Source organism: Natrix helvetica (genome assembly GCF_964273705.1).
Source record: "Natrix helvetica genome assembly, chromosome: 2".
In the NCBI taxonomy this organism is placed as follows: Eukaryota; Metazoa; Chordata; class Lepidosauria; order Squamata; family Natricidae; genus Natrix; species Natrix helvetica.
Window position 1 is genome coordinate 73,344,941 of NC_138552.1, and position 20,793 is coordinate 73,365,733.

General features: G+C 36.6%; 1 protein-coding gene across 1 annotated transcript in view; it reads left to right on the top strand.

The window, feature by feature from the left end:
• Positions 1-20,793, top strand: part of TRPM3 (transient receptor potential cation channel subfamily M member 3) — a 355,262-nt gene that overhangs the window by 246,310 nt on the left and 88,159 nt on the right. Inside the window, exons 4-6 of the mRNA XM_081940262.1 lie at positions 5,508-5,721; positions 7,684-7,808; positions 16,730-16,901. Of these exons, the coding sequence (XP_081796388.1) occupies positions 5,508-5,721; positions 7,684-7,808; positions 16,730-16,901 (511 nt within the window). The remainder of the gene's footprint in view (positions 1-5,507; positions 5,722-7,683; positions 7,809-16,729; positions 16,902-20,793) is intronic.

Below are 20,793 nucleotides of genomic sequence, written 5' to 3' on the forward strand. Positions count from 1 at the left end.
CATCTCCTCTTTTTTCTTTGGTCTCTTCAAGCAGAGAAGTTAATGCGTGGCTGAATATTTCCTCCTTCCTTCCTTAAAAAAAACAAAAACAAAAAACCAACCCACCTTGGGGGAAGGTTCCTTGCTTTTCGCCTGCCAGACCTCTCCGAGCCCGGCGGAGAATTTTACAAGTATCCCTTGGCCCTGTGCTTCACGTACTGCGCCTGCGTTGCCTGATAGTTTGCCCATTTCGCAGCCTGTGTTGCGAAGGCTACAGCGCGCGTTCTTCGGCGATACCCATGAGGCTTGGTCTCTCGTTTCCTCAAAAGGCACCCTTTCTCTCCCCCCCCCCAAGGGAGACAGAAGTTTCCCCCTTTTCTTTGGTATGAATGTGGCCCGACCAGTTTACAAGCAAGTCGCCTTGCCTGTTTTTAGGCTGGCCCGTGGATGACAGGTACCTTTGCTGTAGGACAGAGTTTCTCAACCTTGGCGACTTTAAGTCCTGTGAACTTCAACCCCCAGAATTCCCCAGCCAGCTTTCGATGCGGCCCTCTCACCGCCCTCCCTCCTGTGCAGACAGTCTTCTGCTTGCCGCTCTCAATCAGAATGGAGGGCCGTGGGAGGGCCGCATTTACACAGAGCAGGGAGGGCTGTTAGAGGGCTGTATTGAACCACCCCCCGGGCCGCAAATGGCCCGCGGGCCGGACTTTGGACATGTCTGGTGTAGAATAAGAGGGAATTGAGAATGGTTATAACTAGGAATGAAGATTTGTCAGAATGTGTTTGGCATTTTCAGCAACATTTCTGGATTTCTGATCTTTACTTTCTACACTTCAGATATTTTCTATAATTATAAAGTCAAGTCCAAATTCAATTGCTCCATTTTACTGTGAATGCATTTCTCTCCTTATTAAAATCTAGTATTTTACATTATATATAACATTTTGAAATGAACTTGGTCCATGGAAATTAATGTGATCTTGGAGTCAGTGAAAAATAAAATTTTATTGGCAACATATTCTTATTATATTTTGTCAATTTTGCTAAAAGGAGAAGAGATATTTGCATTAGAAAACCATGTAATAAAACTGTACTTATTTAATACAGTATAGAATGACAAACTCCATATTGCAGTGCAGTATACTGCATTTATTAAAAGAAGAAAGGATTTGTCCTTGTCTAATTTCCAATGAAAATATAAAGTACTGTTTCAGAGCAATGCAAATTTAAAATAGGATACGTGTGAGAAACTTTCAGGTTATCTCTGAAACTTTCAAGTTACCCTTTCCAAAAGTATTTTGCTGTGAAAAGTTGTAGTTTCATTTATTTTACCAGCTGTATTAGTTTGCTTATTCTACAACATATATATATATATATATATATATATATATATATATAGATAGATAGATAGATAGATAGATAGATAGATAGATAGATAGATAGATAGATATATAGATATATAGATATATATATAGACAGAGAAGAGAAAGATTTATGAATGTAATTATTACAGTGTAGCAGTGTAGAATAAGTATGGTAAAGTGAAGCTGCCTTTGTAGACCACACAGAAACTTTAACTTGTCCAGCGGCAAGTTAAAGCGGCGAACTTGTCCAGTGGCGTTCAGCGGCGAACATAGTAAAGGGGGACCCTAGGTTTGCCCATATAACATCTCTGTTGCACAAACTGCACTGGATTCCAGTTTCTTTGCAGGTACAATTCAAGATGTTGATCATCACGTTAAATCTCTTTATGGCACAGACATAGGTTATCTGTAGAACCATCTTTCTCTAACGACATAAGTCAGATAGGGTGGGCATGCTCCTAGTCCCCCTAAATACTGCCATCTGATGGCAGCTAGGAAGCATGCCTTTTCTGTGGCAGCCCTTGCCTATGGAACACTGTGCCGCCTGAAGTTTGGCAGGCATCCACTATAAAGTTTTGAAGACCTGCCTTTTCCTCCAAGTATTGGGAGAAAACTAAATAATCCCATAATAGAACTGATTTGGCACCATGTGTTGTTATTTTTAATATTTTAATCAGTTGAGTTTTATAGCCTTAATATAATGTAATGTATATTTTATATTTAATTTTATCTGTCTTATCTGTCATATATTTTTATATCTTTATATATCATATATCTTTTATTAGATTGGGAGTTGTTCAAAGTTGATTTAAAGATGGACAGCTATATAAATGTTTTAAATAATCAAAGATGCATTGACCTTGCAATTCCATCTTAATAAGATTTAGCAAGCATGTAGCTATGGGCATCTGCAGCAAACTGAGATTATGTAAGAATGATGACATTTGCAATGTCATTAGAGTGCCAAACCCAGACTTAGATATGTGCATCTCAACAATTACATATATTGTAGGTTTGGTGCCTTAATATACGTTTTGCCATTTGCCTTCTATTGAGTCTCTCCTGTGCCCCCAGAAGCACCCATGCTTTTGGTGTCACACTGTGTTCATTGTTCCTAAGGATTATGGGTACTACAAAACTTTGTGAGTTCCTGGTGTGGCTATTGCCAGACCAGTTTTTAAGCTATGCTACTGATTATATAATTGTAAATGGAGGGCAAATAGGTGTTCTGGCATATATTCAATTGTGTAATTGTAGAAGCAATGTAACCTAAATGCCAGTCCCCCAGATGTCAAAATTCAACATTATTTTGTGTTAAATGAGGGATAATTATGATGTTTAGATTAATGACAATATATTAAGTTTGCTGACCTTAGATTCATGTCCTTCCCTCTTCTCATACTTTTTCCTTCAGCTCAACTTCTAATATTAATTTAATATAACTTTACTGTAAAAATCTAAAAGCTTCCTAAATCAATGTTTGAAATTGGCTTGATTCAATAAATAGGAATTAAAAGATTAATATAAACTTGGCATATCATTAAATGGAACAATTGAGTTAGAGGCATATGTAACTCATTTGAGGGAAGCAGCCTCTGAGTATTCACATATAAATGCATGCACATACACACACATACATATACCAGAAGACTATAGAGAGCCTTGAAACAGTCACACCAATATTTAGAGAGGATCCAGTAGTTTGTGTAGCCTATTGAAGACACAAATTCAGGATGCTATTTTGCCTGCACATGAAATGCTTTGTCAAATAAATTACACAGATTTACTGCTTTTGTACTTACATGAATGGACCTTGGCTTACATAATCCATTTTTTCTATCTTTGGGATGATTACTGCCATGGAGATAGAAACAATTTCTTTGTATAAAGGTAGCAGGAATTTCTTTAAAGCAACTCATAACTTATTCTATGTATCTCACAATCTTGGAAAATTGGTATTTTATTGTATTACTGCTGTTTGTCAATTATCGATTCAAAATGGTAATCAGTATACTGAGTAGGTTTTAAGATTCTCATGAAGGAAGGCGAATATAAGTGTGCCACGATAATGTTGCAGGATCCAATCTACGTCAGTCACCAGAGGTTTTGTCTTCTGAGCTTTCGGACTCATGCTGGAGCCCATCTTCAGGGAACTTCTCTCTAGCAGAGTGTGCATGGTTCTGTGTGTGGTATTTTTAGTGCCTGGTGTATGTGGGTTTTAGATGTTGATTGGGGTATGTTGATGACTGTCTTTTAAGTCATTAGCTGTCATTTGCTTGTGTTGCCCAGCCGTCACCTTCTAAGTACTTGATAGGCTGGTGATAAATCAGCACTCCTGTTGACTGATGAGGAGCCTGTTTCCCAGGCTTCAATCACTTCCCTGGCTGTTTTTGTGCCTGCTTATCCAACAATCTTAGTAGCTGCAAAATTATACCCTTGTCCATTGCAGTGTGAGGCTGCCAAAGAGTTTGGATCTCCTCGTCTGACCACTTTCTTGTGTTCTTGTGATCTGGTGGTTAGCTTCCACCCCATCTGTCCTACATAGTCACAGGGGCAATCTCCCACCTCCAAGCAATTTTAAAATTCTCTTGATCTTATGCTATGTAATGTAATTTTAACTCAAGCAATATTTAATAGAATATTGCTTGAATAAAAAAAAACCCTGTCTCATTTAATTGCAACACATTTCTTCCCATTACTGGCAAACTATTTTTGCTGATAGGCTTTTCATACTAAGACAATGTTTACACGTCACATTTAACAATGAAATAGATAAACTGAAAATGCTGCATTGGTGCCCACGTTCCATGGCTAGCTCCTCCAATGAGTGACTTTCAGTTTGGTGCAGTGGTTAAGGTGCTTGTTCAAAAAAAGGAGATTGAGTTTAGTTACACCTTAGTCATGAAAGCCAGTTGGGTGACCTTGGGTTAGTCACTCTCTCTCAGCCCAACCAATCTCATAGTATTGTGTTGTGAGGAAAATAGGAGAAGGAAGAAGGAATATTATTATGTTGCCCACCTTGAGTTATTTATAACAATAATAAAGATGGGATAATAAATAAATAGATATATTATGTTCCAGCATTTGCAAACCACCAGTATTGCTACAGATTCAACTAGTTAATTTAGAGTTAAATTAATTAATCAGTAGTAAGGACATAGGATGGGAAACTATTTTATCATAATCTGATCCAAAGGCCCAGAACCCCAAGTACTCTTTACAACCATTTTTGATTAAGAATGATGATGAACCTTGAAATGCATGATGAACTTTGTATCATCATGATAATAATCATCATGATCAGGAAATGCATGAGCAATCATGTATGATGAAGTGCTTGATGAACCTTGAAATGAAATGAAATCTTCTGGTTCAGTGTTAGCTACCTTATATACAGATGTTTTAACTCTATAACAGTGGTGGGTTTCAAAAAAAAATTAAATCTCTTCTGTAGGTGTGGCCTGCTTTGTGGGAGTGGCTTGCCAGCAATGTGACCGGGTGGGAGTGATTTGCCAGCCATGTGACTGGGTAGGCATGGCCAACTTGTAAAATGTGGTGAAACCCACTTAACAACCCCCTTGCTTTGCAACCAAAATGCTGGCTCAGAAACTCTGGCATTTGAAGCATGCAAGTCTTAAAGCTGTCAAGTTACAAGACCCTTGAACCCCTAACCCTTTAGAAAAAAAATCCAGGGGTGTTCAAACTTGACAGCTTTAAGACTTGTGGACTTCAACTCACAGAATTCCTCCTCTCGCTCTAAAATCTTGATGATGTGCGGACAGGCGGGGGGAGGGAGCTGGAACTGGTTCTAAACAGCACTGTAGATTTGTGGAACCTCTTCTATAGAAGAGGTTAGAACTGGCAGGAACCCACCCCTGCTCTATAACCATAGAGAACATACAACGATTTCATGGAATTGTCTTACTTTATTACAAGAACCCCATTGATAGAATTTCCATTTAGCTAAATGTTGCCATTATTAGATTTTGTTCCCATCCCAAGGTGTGTGTGTGTGTCTTTTTAATATTTGGTCAATTCAAAATGATGAACATACTTAATATTCTTGCCTCTTATTTTTCATGTTACCAGAGATGGAATCAATATGTTTATTACAAACTTAACTCTCTTTTTTTACATTATCCATCAATTCCCCTTGCTCTCTAGTATGTGCGGGTGTCTTTTGACACAAAACCTGATCTTCTTCTACACTTGATGACCAAGGAATGGCAGCTTGAACTACCGAAACTCCTCATCTCAGTACATGGAGGTCTCCAGAATTTTGAACTGCAACCAAAACTCAAACAAGTATTTGGGAAAGGCCTCATTAAAGCTGCTATGACAACTGGAGCATGGATATTTACAGGCGGAGTAAATACAGGTAATAAAAACTATCAAGAGAAAAATCACTGGAGCAAGTATTTCTCAGAAGGCTTGTCAAAGAAATATATCACTGCACATTCCTTTCCTTCCTTTTTTCATAAACATCACATTAAATACACATTTTCATTTAGCAGGCACATTTATAAAAATGTAGATAACCAAAATACGATTCTAAGGAAGAACTTAAAAAAAAAACTCTTAATGACATGGTCACAACCCTCACACCACCCCTGCTGTTATTCTCATTGGAAGGAATGGTCCATTAACAATATTTGTCAAGATACTGTCCAGGTGGAGAGGAAGGTTAAATGCCTGCTGCTTCCTTGCCTGCCAATTGTATCAGCTATTTTCAGTTAAAACAGAAGCAAAGGCAATAACCATGGACAAAGAGCAAAAAGCCATGGCACTGATGATAGTTTAATGCAACTCCAGAGGGTTGAAATAATGTATTAAAAGTGTATTCCTAAATTGAGATTAACTTCAGAGTATTGAACACAGAGATATAGAACTGGCAGAAAGGCAGGTAAACATTGGACCATGCTACCTCCACCTCTTTATATTATTATTTTTGATAATTAAATATAACAATAATGGATTGGATAAGTAGAATTCAAGGATCAGAGAAATTAATATCTCTGTTTCCTGTGTGGAAATTATGAACTTGAGATCTTGGTATGTGCCTCATAATTACAATAGAAATTGAGGGATCTTCATAAGGTATTGATGATCATCGCTCATTTCTTCTCCCTGATACATACATGAACACTTTATATTCCAACCCAATGTAGACACCTCCAGTATCCTCTCAGCTTACCTCCAACATCCACTCAGTCAAAAATAGTACAATACAAATTAGCTTCTTTAATGGAAACCATTCTACTGTATAAATCAAAAAGACAAAAAACCTAATTCTTGCTTTTGCCAAGTCTCTGATCCAAATGATGCTGAACTACAGTTTTCAGCATTCCTCGCCATTGCGGTACTGGCTGGGGTGGCTGAGAGTTGCAGGCCAAAAATATCAGGATCACCACAACCTCTGTATCCCTATTCAAGATTAGAAAAAAAAGAGGCAAGAATGCATGTAATGAATTAGCTATGGTCGTGATGGAGAACCTATGGCACATGTGCCACAGGTGGCACGTGGACCCGTTGTCAGGACACGCAAGGCATTGCCCTGTCAGCTGGGCAATTAACTTCGGCCTTCTTTTGAGGCTGTTTTTCGGCCTCTGGAGGCTTCCTTGAAGTGACTTCCTGTTTGCCCATAGGTCCGTTTTTCGCCCTCCGAAGCCTTCAGGAGGCTTCCTTTGAAGGCTCTGGAGGGCAAAAAACGGCCCTACAAGCAAACTGAAAGTGTCTTCTGATTTGTCCGTAGGTCTGTTTTTCGCCCTCTGAAGCCTTCAGGGAAGCCTCCTGAAGGCTCCAGAGGTCAAAAATCAGCCCTACGGACAAACCAGAAGTCATCATTCCCGAACTTCCAGATTTCCTGTAGGTCTGTTTTTGCCCTCTGGAGGCTGTTTTCACCCTCCCCAGGCTCCTAGAAAGCCGGGCTCTGGCCATGCTCGCATAGCATTATGGATGTGGCACACCCGCGCACGACTCCCCTGCATTCCCGCCCACTTTTGGCACAGGAGCCAAAAAAGGTTCGTCATCACTGAGCTATGATCATGAATTCTGTTATCACTTATCTTCAAGGTTAAATGCAAGCTCTGGTTAAATCAAAATGTGACTTAAGGCAATGTTATAGGTAAACATACTTTTTCTATTTATGCCCAAAGCTTTCCATGAAATCCTGAACTATACAGTGGGTGGCTTTCTTGCTTTTATTTTAAATCTTAATCCAATTGCCTGATCTCTAGTTGACTCATAATGTTTTCATTTTTGTATCACAAAATTTAATGTACAGACATTTTTATAGCAAATATTAATGTCATCCTGTCATATGTTGGCATTTCTTTTTCAGGAGTTATTCGGCATGTTGGAGATGCACTGAAAGACCATGCTTCAAAATCTAGAGGAAAGATCTGCACTATTGGAATAGCTCCCTGGGGAATTGTAGAAAATCAAGAGGACTTGATTGGCAAGGATGTGAGTCTCTTGTTCATCTATAAAATATGCTTTTGTTAGTATATTTTAGATATTGAGATTTTCACAACTTCCTGACCCAGGAATCTACCTTAACACCAAGATTAAAACAGAATGCTTTGTATGAGCATATATAGCTCTTTAGATGTTTTGATAATTTAAACCATCATTTAATCATTTAGAGGATGCATTCTTGTTTAAGGATGAACAATTTAGTTCCATCCATTTTTTTTAGTAATTAAGGACAATTCATATTATTTGGACATATCTTTTACATATACAGCAATGCAAATGTCGGCTCATCCTCCTTATCCACAAATGTAAAATTGTTTTTGCAGACTGCCTGAATTTGCCATCCATTTTGCAGTTGGCAAAGCTCCCCAAATTGGGTGAAACTAAGGCTTTTACCTATGCTTTACATTTTTAGGAATTTGTAGAGCCTTAAGGTACCTATTTTATTCCTTAAAATGTCCCCTAAAACAGGTCTTGGTTTCATCCAGCTTTAGTTTAAGGCACATTTTGACCTGTGAACCAAGCCAATAAGACTTCATTATTCTTTTTGCTCTTTGTGCCACTCACATATCTGTTAATAACACTGGTAATTTCACTGTTCTTCCTGTCAAAACATTAGAGAGTTTTTGGGCACAGCTCTTTACTTGTCTCTCACATTATTATAATTAGTGCCTATGGCAGCATTTTCTGGAGGAAATGTTGTTTTTGTCATGGTCTCTCTTAGCTTATAGTTATTGCCTTCTCTATTTTTTATTCCTTTCAACTGTCATAATATTTGTAATTAATGCTTTATTGCATTAAAATAACAACAACAACAACAATAATAATGGCAGTTTAAACATATGGGGTACTGTGCAATGAACCATAATAATGATTCATTATTACGACAGTCAAAGACATACAAAGAAATAAAAACACTTCGTTCTTAAACATTGAATTAAACCTTAAGCACAAGGACTAGGATTGGGCAATCTATATGTATATACAAGTGTGTGTGTGTGTGTGTGTGTGTGTGTGTTCAAGCATAACTGTGGAACGCCTCGAGCAATTTCAACCAAACTTGGTACACAGATGACTTATTCTCTGGAGACAAATACTGTGGGAGTAAGACACCCCTAACACATCCCGGGGGGAGGAGGTTTGTTCTGTTAAAATGCAGCCTGTTGTGCCTTTAAATGACTTCTACTGTACTTCCATAAAATGGCTTCTACTGTACAGCGCAGTAGAGTTGCCATGGTAACAGCTTCACAATACTCCACAAGGGGGCTCCCTCTAGTAAGGGGGGAAATCCAACATTAGAAATTACGTTTGGTTTGGACATTTTCCTCCTATAAATAAATAAATACCTGAGCAATGCCGGGTTATAGGCTAGTCTTTAATAAAAACAAGCTCAAAGATAGAGATTGGAGAAATGTATCTTATTAATCTAGAGTTTTTACTCAAGGATGACAGAGTCTTTTCACTGAAATGTATCTAGCTTTTTACTACCATATAATCTGCATACTAAGCTGACAGTTCTTGATATATGGCAGGGTAGTCTTTTGTGGCAAAGCAAAATGCATGTGTATATACACACTTGTGCATGTGCATAATATCTATTCCATTAAATTTGATAAGGTTTTAAATTTATTTACATCTATTCACACATTGAAAACTAAACAACAGGATTCAGTACAAATCTATTGCCAAAAAGCGCATGCAAATATATCTTTGGGTTTTAAAAAAATCATCCCTGTATGTTTTTGATGCATCTGTGTAGCTTTGCAAATATTTCTGAAGAATAAATCACCATAGCCCCAGTGGAATCACCAATAGGTAAGATACTAGGAGATGTAAGAGGTGACACCTGGAGAATGACATTTGTGCATTCATGACCTACAATAAACTGTTTACAAAATTCAAATCAGTAATGCTATTTGTTTAATTTGTTATTCCAGTAACTGAAGGCACTATATATTTTTCCCTCGCCCTTAATCTCAAAACAGCCATTGAGATAGCTTAAACTGAAATATGATGACTAGTTTAAAACAAACCAGCATGTATCCGAGCTTTTACTGGCCAAAATTCAGAACTTGAATATAGTGGTTACTTGCAAGATAAAAAAATCATTTTATTCTGTTTTTCATTTTGAGGTTGTTGATTTATGTTGTATGTGTGAGTTGTGTAGGGGTAAGAGAAGATCCCTGTATTTGTTTCAGATATGTGAAATATTGCCTTTTAGTTCCTAGAAAGCCTCAAGAGCTTTTGTTGGTATTGAAAAAGAATTCTCAAATAAAAAATAATTCTGATCTAATCTCTTATCATGGGAGCATGTTGGGTAAGTCTGAATATGATAAGCAGAGGGGGAAATTAAAAAAAAACCTAACAATCTGTGGCAAAGAAAACCATAATTGGTGGCAGAAGTAGACAAATGTCCAATGTTGTGCCTGGAAAAATAGTTGATGATGTAAAAATTATTCTTCCAGAAAACTTTGCATTAATTAAAAAAAAAAACCTCTTCGCGGATCATAGGATCATTTGAGGTTTTGTTTTTTGCTCCTTAAGGTTACTTTTTTCAGAAGAGAATAGCATTTGGCTCTACTTCCTATTTCAGTATCGTTTCTTGGAATTCTCACTTCATTTCTATATCAAAGTGATGCTTCAAACCCTCTGTAGTCATGAATTGAGGAGAATCATTTTGTTATTATGATGGGCCTGTTTTTTAGACAAAAATGAAGATATACTTCAAGTGCAACATTTTGAGTTAAAGTTATTTCATAGTGGCATTATAGATCTCTGACAAACAGTCTTTCCTCTACCCTGTTTCCTCAAAAGTAAGATCTCCCTGCATAATAAGCCCAATTGGGCTTTTGAGCACATGCGCCCTCCCCCAAAATAAGCCTCCCCAAAAATATTGCAACACAGCAGCAGCCATGAAGTGACCACATTCACCACCTCCTGCACCTCAAAAATAATAAAACCTCCCCGAAAATAAGGCCAAGTGCTTAGGTCGAGGATCAAAAGAAAATAAGACCGTGTCTTGTTTTTGGGAAAACACGGTATAATGCCAAGCATAGTTTTTATTTACTGAAAACTTAGATATCATGAACTTCCAGGCTTCAGGGAAACCACAACACTGAATGCATATATTTGGCAACTATGTGGCCAAATTCCCTTTTTTGGTAGAAATATTGGCTGCAGGTCCTCAGTAATGAGAAAAGGGAAAAGCTATATAGCATTTCAGATTTGAAGGTTAAAATTTCATGTGGGGGCGTGTGTAGGAATACAGCATCTGCTTCCAAATCCTTAACCAAACACATCACATATCCATAGGAAAAGATGTGTCTGCTTCATGTTAACTTTAATGAGTTGTTTCCCTGAAGCAGTGGTGCCTTTCTTTCAGGCTTACATAGAAACCTGGGGGGGAAAAGTCAGGCTACTTTAATGAATAGCAGAGGAGTGTTGCACTCACAAGGTCCAGAGCACTTCCTTCAAATCATTTTTGAATGGCGCCCAGTCAAGACACAGGAACTTCTCTCTGTGATTAAAGATGAAATGTACTAATCTGAAGGAGAAAATGAAGTCGTTTCCGTTTGCTTTTCATATTCATACTAACACACCTGCTGCAGCATTCATAGATTCCTTGATAGTTGGAACTGCTGCCTGCAAGTTAGATAGATAAAGGAAATCTGATGCTTTTCCTGGAGGTTATCCAGCTTCATTTCTCCTGGGTACCTAACAGCTGTGTTCTCCATTTCTCTTGTAATGAAGTTGATATCGTCTTTTTTTTTTTAATGGGAGAAGGATAATAGCAAATCTATCTTTTCATCCTCTCTGTCAGAAATTGTTTTATTGCCTTTGATTTGCGGCTTTAGAATTCAGTAGCACTGCACTTTGAACTAATCATATTTCTCTCATCTCCCAGCTCACAAGTTGCACAGGCATGAATTACCAAGTGTTTTGCTAGGGCAAAAAATTCTTCAGGAATCCTACATTTAAAATAATATTAGACCGGTGTTAAATTGTGAGAGCCAGTTTGATGGAGAAGATAAGAGCTAGAAAGTACAAGATTGTGAAGTGTAGGATTCCCTTAGGCGTAAAAGGCAGCTGAGTGACTTAGGATGCTGTTCCCATCCAACTCACCTCTTAGGGTTATTGTTGTGGGGAAAATAGGAGGTGGGAGCATTGCATACACCACCTAAACCGGTGGTGGGGGTTCCTACCGATTTGGACCAGTTCGGCCGAACCAGTAGTGGTTTGGTAGCCTGGGTTGCTGGAACCGGCAGCAACCCAGGCCTGACAAGCCCCCGAACCGGTTCTCCCGGTCCGCCATAGGTGGCACTATCTTGTTTTTTGCTTCTGTGCATGCACAGAAGCATTTTTATTGCACTGAGCATGTGTGCAAAGCATGCATCAAGTGCGTTCATGCACACACACAACCGAACCAGCAGTAGTGACTGTCGAAACTCACCTCTGACCTGGACCTATATGAAATAAAGGCAAAATATAAATCTGTTAGAATATATAGTGAAACCCAAACCTGAATTCCATTCTTGGCACTTTGTAATAAAAAATGAGTAAGGTAAAAACATTAGGTATGATATACATATGTTTACCATGAGGTGAAAACATTCCTTTCAAAGCAAATCATTCAACAAAGACCTCTCCGGAATTCTAATAGAGATAATAAGAAATTTTGAGTTAATTATGGTATGTTAGGTGGATGCAGACAGAGATTGAACAACAGTGCCCAATAAGTGTATGTTTGTGATTCTGGAGAGAGCTCTAGATTGGTATATTGCAAGATACCATTTAGATCCTTTGCCGTTCAACATATTTGTAAATGATTACATGAATGAGTTAGAAGATACACTATTTTATTCTATAAATCAGAATATAGTAAGCACTTTAGAGGTCATTAGCCTAATCTGAGGGCATGTTGGCAAGCTAGAATAATGGGCAGAAACCTATTATGAAAAATGAAACACCTAATTAGAGCATGTAAAGGTGGTAGGAATAACTTTACTGCTCAACAGTTCACCCATGAAGTGGGATCAAGGTTAAGAGAAGTCATTGTTACTATTTGGCACTGGTCAGATTGCATCTAGAATATGATGTCCATTTCTAGCATCGCATTTCTATAAATACATTGATAAAAAGTTGAGAGAAAAGCAACCAAGCTGGGAAAGGGAAGGGAAAGCTTATGAGGAATCCTTGAAGGTATTGGGCATGTTTTATTTTAGAAGAGAAGTTTGCAAGGAGACACAATAGATATGTGTTCAAGGACTGTCATGTGGAAGATGGGATAGAATTTCCTGGAGCTGTTTCTGAAGCTCTTCAAGACATAACGGTTTTACAAAGAAATTGATTTTGGTTGGATGTGACAGAAAAAACAATCTTAATGGTAATTACTATTCAACAATGAAACCAACTGCCGCAATTGGCTGCAAATTCTCCTTTGCTCCTTTAATAAGCTGCATGGTAGTCTGCAGGATATGCTGTACAAATGGATTCCTGCACTGCAGAGGGAGTTGAACTAGATGACCTCCGAGGTCTATTCCAATCTGTACATTCTGTGATACTATAATTTTAGATTAATTCATCCTATATAGAAGAAAACATCTTTTATCTATTCTTTGAACTTGGACATAGCAGCAGATTATATGAGTATCTGAGGACTCTGAAGACAGAAGCAAAATGAAATCTTTACTAAAGCCTTATATGTACCAGACAGGGTTTGAATTGTTTAGTAATGTACTTATCAAGCCACAGGATGTAATATTCTGTCTTTGCCCTTGTTCCTTTTTTTGTCAGCAAAGCCTACATTGTTATTAGTAGCAGAATAAGTGGTGGTAGTAGTGAATTAATAACTGAAATTATTATTATTATTATTATTATTATTATTATTATTATTATTATTATTATTATTATTATTATTATTATATCATCAAGAATCTGATTTACTACAAAAAAGCTTTAAAGATGTTTAATTCTTATTTAGCCACTGGCTTTTATATCGGATTAAGCAACAAAAAGAAAATAAGAATTCAATCCAAAACAATGCCGTACAGTAACTATGATTTTCCTGGATTTTAGCTAGGCGTACATTGCTGTTTTATGGTTGTTTGGTTACAATGATGCATAACTACAAATTGATAGGATTGTAGGTATGTTATTTATAACCACCCCAACGAGGCCGTTGAAATGATGTCCCGGTGTTTGGAAGCCGTACGGGTCTGGATGGGTGACAACCGACTCAAACTCAACCCCTCCAAGACGGAGTGGCTGTGGCTTCCGGCCCCCCGGTTCAACCAGCTAATTCCAACACTGGCCATTGGGGGCGAACAACTGGCCCCCATGGAACGGGCGCGCAATTTGGGCGTCCTCCTGGATGCCCGGCTGTCCATGGATGACCATGTGGCAGCCGTGGCGAGGGGGGCGTTCCACCAGGTTCGCCTGGTGCGCCAATTGCGCCCCCTATTGGACCGGGATGCCCTTCGCACAGTCACTCACGCGCTGGTGACGTCCCGCCTAGACTACTGTAATGCTCTCTACATGGGGCTTCCCTTGAGATGCACTCGAAGACTGCAGCTGGTCCAGAACGTGGCCGCGCGGGTGATCATGGGGAGTATGAGATACTCCCATATAGCACCTCTCCTGCGCGAGCTGCACTGGCTTCCTGTGGTCTATCGGGTGCGTTTCAAGGTATTGATTACCATCTTCAAAGCGCTCCATGGCACAGGACCTAGCTATATGCGGGATCGCATCCTGCCCCATACATCCCTACGACCAATTCGCTCTCATAGAGAGGGACTTCTCCGGGTGCTGTCCACTAAGCAGTGCCAGAGGGCGGCGCCCAGGAGTAGGGCCTTCTCTGTGATGGGCCCAGCCCTCTGGAATGACCTCCCCCCGGATATTAGGATTACCACTGACCTCCGCTCCTTCCGTTCAAAACTCAAGACCCACCTTTTTCAACTAGCAGGCCTGGCTCAACCATAGCTCCATTTTATTCCTCCTGGCAATTTTTAAACTTGTAATTTCCATTGGGGTTTTAATTTAACTTATTTTAATATTTCTATGTTATTATAATATTGTATTGTGTTTTATACCTCCTCCGTACAATGTGTAATTTTATAATATGAGTTTTTATTTATTGTACGCCACCCCGAGTCCCTTTGTGGAGAGGGAGCGGCTAACAAATTTAATAAATAAATAAAAATAAAATAAAAATAAAATAAAAATAAATAAATAAATAAAAATAAATAATCTTATCCTTCTTTATGGAGAGTATATTCTCAATTGTAGTGGAGGAGGTCCTGTAATAATAGGGAAAACTATGACATCATGTTTCAAATGAATAATTTTGGAAGACTTTTATGGGCACATATATAAGTTACAAGCTAATGTAATCAGATCACACATCTGTTTAGTTCAATATTCCGTGTTTGTTTGTTTGGAAATTTTAGATAGCTGCCCCTCTCACAAATGTAATTCTGGGCAGTGAACAAAGTTTAGAAAGAACACTACCTCAAATAATAAAAAAAACTTAACAAAAAACATTAAAGTAATAAAACCGTTAAAACCATAAAATCTAATTTGTAGAAAAGAGCAGTCAGTTTCCCTAACAAATTCCATACCTACATTAATGGATCCCCGGGCCAGAGGATAAAACTGTTTTCAAGTTTTTTTCAGAACTTGGACAGTTTACAACAGGATATGAAAGAAGTAGAATTTTGCATTTATGTTCTCTTAACAACTGAAGCTCATTGATATAGGAGGCAATATGTCATATAAGTATATACACTATCTAAGAAATAAACTTGATTGTTTTATTTTTTATTTTTTTAGCAATATTTTTTTATTCAGAAAGTTAAAATACAAACTCCAAAAAGAGGAAAAGAAATTTTACAAAAACAAAACAAAATTAGACAAACACATTAAAAATCGGCATTAAAAAGACAAAAAACAAAAACATATATACAGATATTGTCTCCCTTAGTTAAATACAGATTAATATATTGAAACAATGATCGCTTCCTCCTCTTGCGAATCAGTCCCAGAATTTATAAACTTCTACAGCTCTTTACAACCAGTTTGACTTGTTATAACTTTATCTACCATATTTATATAAAAGAAGTAGTTAACAGAAAAACCAAAAGCAAAGTTAATTATTTTAATCCCTATATTTTTGAAAAGGAATAAGTAACTTGATGACTTACATCTATGGGGCCTTATTAGATTGCAATTCTCACAGCACGACTGTTGGAACTGATGAAAGTTAGTGCAAAACATCTGATCACAGCTAATTAGATCTATTTATTTATGTGGATGTTTTGTTTTCATGTTATTAATTTTTATAATTTTAGAATTGTAAGCCTCACGCTCTCTTGGTTGAGTTGGGTGGCTATAAATAAGTACTTCAAGTAGCATCTGCAAGCCACAACACCATATAACATGAAGTAATTTCATAAATGGTATTCTTATATAATGACATAATGATGACTGGTAAACATACTTACACAATATCATCACATGAGCTATATTTCCCCTGGCCAATCTGCCTATTTTATAGTCTTTTAAACTGAAAAACAAATAATATTACTGGAATTCTATTTTTGAGTTTCCATCATTATAACATGAATAAATGCAACGTGAATACTTATATGGAATCAAATTTCACAGTGGTTGGTTGGGTTTGGTTTTAAATAAGATTTTAAAAGAGTTGTGTCACTTTTCTACTATTCTATCTAGACAATAATTTATTATTGATTTTCTGAGTTTGAAAACCTCCAACAGTACTTGAATTTTAGAAATGCTTGGAAATTGATTTCAGTATCTTGGTTTTGGCTTGTTATCCCAATACTAGACTTTATCAGGATTTCCATGCTACTACAATAATCTATGCTTATATTCTCTTTTTTTCACATATGCAGGTAGTCCGACCGTATCAAACAATGTCCAATCCAATGAGTAAGCTGACAGTACTCAACAGTATGCATTCTCATTTTATTCTGGCTGATAATGGAACCACAGGAAAATATGGTGCAGAGGTTAAACTTCGCAGGCAGTTGGAAAAGCACATCTCCCTTCAGAAGATAAATACAAGTGAGCAGATCACTTTCTACTTCTTCTTACATGGTATCAAAATTGAACAGCAATGGTACAAAGGCTGTTGTTTGAAAGAGTGTTTAATGTATCTCTTCTAGCAAAGATGGATCAGTTTTATGTACACATATACTGTACCATCCGTATATTTATTATCATCATTAACCAGAATTGAACATGGTATAAAAGAGTTGAATATTATTGAGCAATGAAATACAATTACAAGAATGCTTAAAGTTTTGATACCTAGAGAAAACTGACTGAATTATGAAAAATGCTCTTTGAAGGACAACCTATAATCCCTAAATTGCCAAGTTATTAAAATACAAAAATACATGGAATACCTAAAAATTAAAATCATTATTATAATCCATGATAAAAAGTAAAGATATAAAAGAGATGCAGGTAGTCCTCAACGCACAAACATTAATTTAATGACTGTTCGAAGTTAGAACAACACTGAAAAAGTACTGTAACTTATAACCATTTGTCACACTTATGACTCCGCATGGTAACATGAACAAAATTCAGACTCTTGACCACTGGCTCATATTTATTTATTTATTATTTATTTTATTTCTTGGATTTCTAAACCGCCCCCTCTCCCAAAAAGGGACTCGGGGCGGTGTACAGTCAAATGCAGATAAAAATACAATAATATAAAACAGTTAAATACATTTGGGTGGAGGAGATAAGGCTGTACAAGAAATAAATATACCATAAAAACCCTAAAAACCTGCAACCTTATGAAGGTTGCAGTGTCCCAGGCTCATGTGATCACCTTTGGCGAACTTCTGACAAGCCAAGTCAATGGGGAAGGCAGCTTCATTTAACAACCAGGTTACTAACTTGACAATTGTAATGATTTACTTAACAGCTGTGGCAAGAAAAGTTGTAAAATGGAGGAAAACTCACCTAATAACTGTCTTGCTTAACGACAAAAGTGTGGGCCCCAATTGTGGTCGTAAATCAAGGGCTACCTGTATTCCATAGTAAAACAAAATAAGATAGTATTGGTTAAACTTTAAAATGAAGTGCCTGCAATTCTGGATCAAAAACCATGAGAAGGGAGAAAGAAGGGAATGAGGGAAAGTAAACTATATTAACTGTAACTAGATATAAATTATGGTCAAACACTCCAGTTTACTTCCGATCCCATGGGAAGTTAGTTTCTCATTTACCATATAACAGATGTAGTGCGAATTGATAGTATTATGCACCTATAATGAAGTGTGTGTGTGTGTGTGTGTGTGTGTGTGTGTGTTCATTCCATTTCTGGCTTTGGTAAAGAATTTCATTAGGATGACTTCACAAATGTCACATATGTACACATAAGAAAGCAAATTCAGAAATGAAGGTTCAAATCATAATCCAAGAACCAGGGAAAAAAGTTATTGCCTAAGTAAATACCAGAAAGGAATAGAAAGAATGCTAAAAGGATGTCAAATCTAGAATTATCTCACAATGAAAATCAGGGAAGGCAGGGAAAAATAAATCTGATAAACAAGATGATTTTTTCAGTCTTTCTTGGTTTATCTGTTTTCTAACTTCAGCTACTTTTGCTACACTAAAGGTTGTTTCCAAAATGTTAACATGTTGAAGTCTAATGACTTTGCAGCAAGAACATTCTTGATTTTGTTTAGGCAAGGATGGGAAACATATGACCCTCTAGAAATGCCCCAGGGAAACTTCTGGCGTTCCTAGACAGCCAGCAATGGCTAGTTCCCCACCTATGATAACCCTCTTTGCAAGAAAGAGCACAAGCTGTCATCTATGTTGTTACTGCATAATTATTTAAAATACCTTGGAAAAATTAATAAAATGATATTATTTATACTTGGTTAAGGCACAGCCCCTTTCATTTATCCCAGATCTCACTGAGTAAATTAAAAACAAACCTATTGGATCAATCTAAAATGTTTTGTTCCCATCAATTAAATGCAAAAAAATGACAACAAGGTCTGTATACACAGAAGAGCTTAAGCAATTACAGGCTGCTTTTCTATCTAGAATGACAGTTTGCTCCATGATGTCACTTAACAAGTTCCATCTTTCCACATTGATGCCATGATGTCACATTGCAAATACAGAAAGGTTGGAGTTAATATGACACTAGATTGCAGCTGCCTTTTGTCACATGTCTGTTTAGGATTGATGGAAATAGAACCATTTATTTCTTCTGCTGAAGCATGAGACTGTTGATGCTTCATTCTGGTCTTTTGGCTCTGAAAAGGGTTCACTGACTTTGCATTCTTGTTCTTATTCTTTGTATCAAGTGTATTTTCCATTTCACCTTGATTTTCTTAATTTTATAGCCTAATACATACCTTATCAATTAAACTGCAGTGAGAACTACGGTATATACAACCTATTTTCCATTACATGCTTTTTAAAGGTAAAAACTGAGTGTTGTCACCATTTTTAATATATTTTACCAACCTTTCCCAACTTATGATTTATTTAAATTTTTATATAGGAGCATTTGTGTATTTTTCCTCTCTATTATTTTTCTTTATGCTTAGCATTTGATTGTGCAATATTTAACTGCAAAACATATTTGTTAGAAACAGTGCAGGACCTCCAAAGCAGATAAGTTAAAAGTATGAGTTCCTTATTTTCTTGGTTTTTACTGTTACAACTGTACAATATAGTAGAAATTAATGAAAAATCTACACTATAGTAGGGCTGATTTTTCAGTAAATATAACTGGATCTATTAAAATGTTATTGTATACTCACATATGTTGTTGCACTTTGCAGACTACCATGGACTTCCAACATCTACCACATAAATGATAATGTAATTAATGAATAATATTATTTATTAACTTCATTATTTAATAACTTTAATATCATTTGCATGTTAATGATAACTTTATTATGTAATAAATATTTAAATATTTATTAGATAACAAAGATTTTATTCAGTATTATCTGAGAAGAAAGGTAATTAATTCTCTCAAACCTGCAAGTATAATTGCAGAAAATAGGCCACATACAATATGTTCAAATTTTACATTAGCCTGTTGTCACGCTACATTTCCTTTATAAAGAAACGTTAACAAATTATTTTAATCCTCATTATGTAAAAGCCTGTCTTTCTGCCTGAAAAAAATATTTCTTTATAGTGATGAGGGAGATGTTGTTTAAAGAAGCTGCTCTGTTCATGTAGAACCAATTTGGCAATTCAGTGTCAATATCCAATAATTTCTAAGAAAATTATTTACACAAAGTTCTCTAATAGCAAGGTTATATATAATTCAGTACCAATATTGATGTAGTATGTAGCTGAGATATTCCACCCTCTAGCAACTGTTTTCATTGCACAATTGCTCTTACAAATGAGCCATTCATTATGTAATTATTTATAATAGACTCAATTGTTATATATTATTTCTATTTTCATTTCTTTTCTGCCAAAATATTCAAAATTAACCAAAACAAAAAATTGAGGGGATGTGTATGTGAATCTTGAGTTCACAGGAATATTCAATGTGTGTATTAACAGTAATAATCATAAATAAGAAGCCAACCACCAGATAAACCATGCAGTTTTATTTTATGACCACTGTTCTTTGTTCTCAGGAGAAAGTAGTTAATATGTTTCTCCTTGGACAGCTGCTAGAACACAATTAGCCTATTGGGAAAATAGAGAAGTAATGATACTTTTAAATGTGTGGCCTTCGTATGTTTGTATTATAAAGGAAAAAAAGAGAACAGGGTAATCTTGAGAAGGCATTTGTAACAATTGAACTGCTCTAGCAAAATAAATAAATTACACCATTTGTATTTGAGTAATATAATGTTAAACCTATAATTATTTTAATTTGGTTTTGTACAATTGCATTTTGAAAGAATTAGTTTGACATTCTGGCCAAGAAAAATCTGTTCTT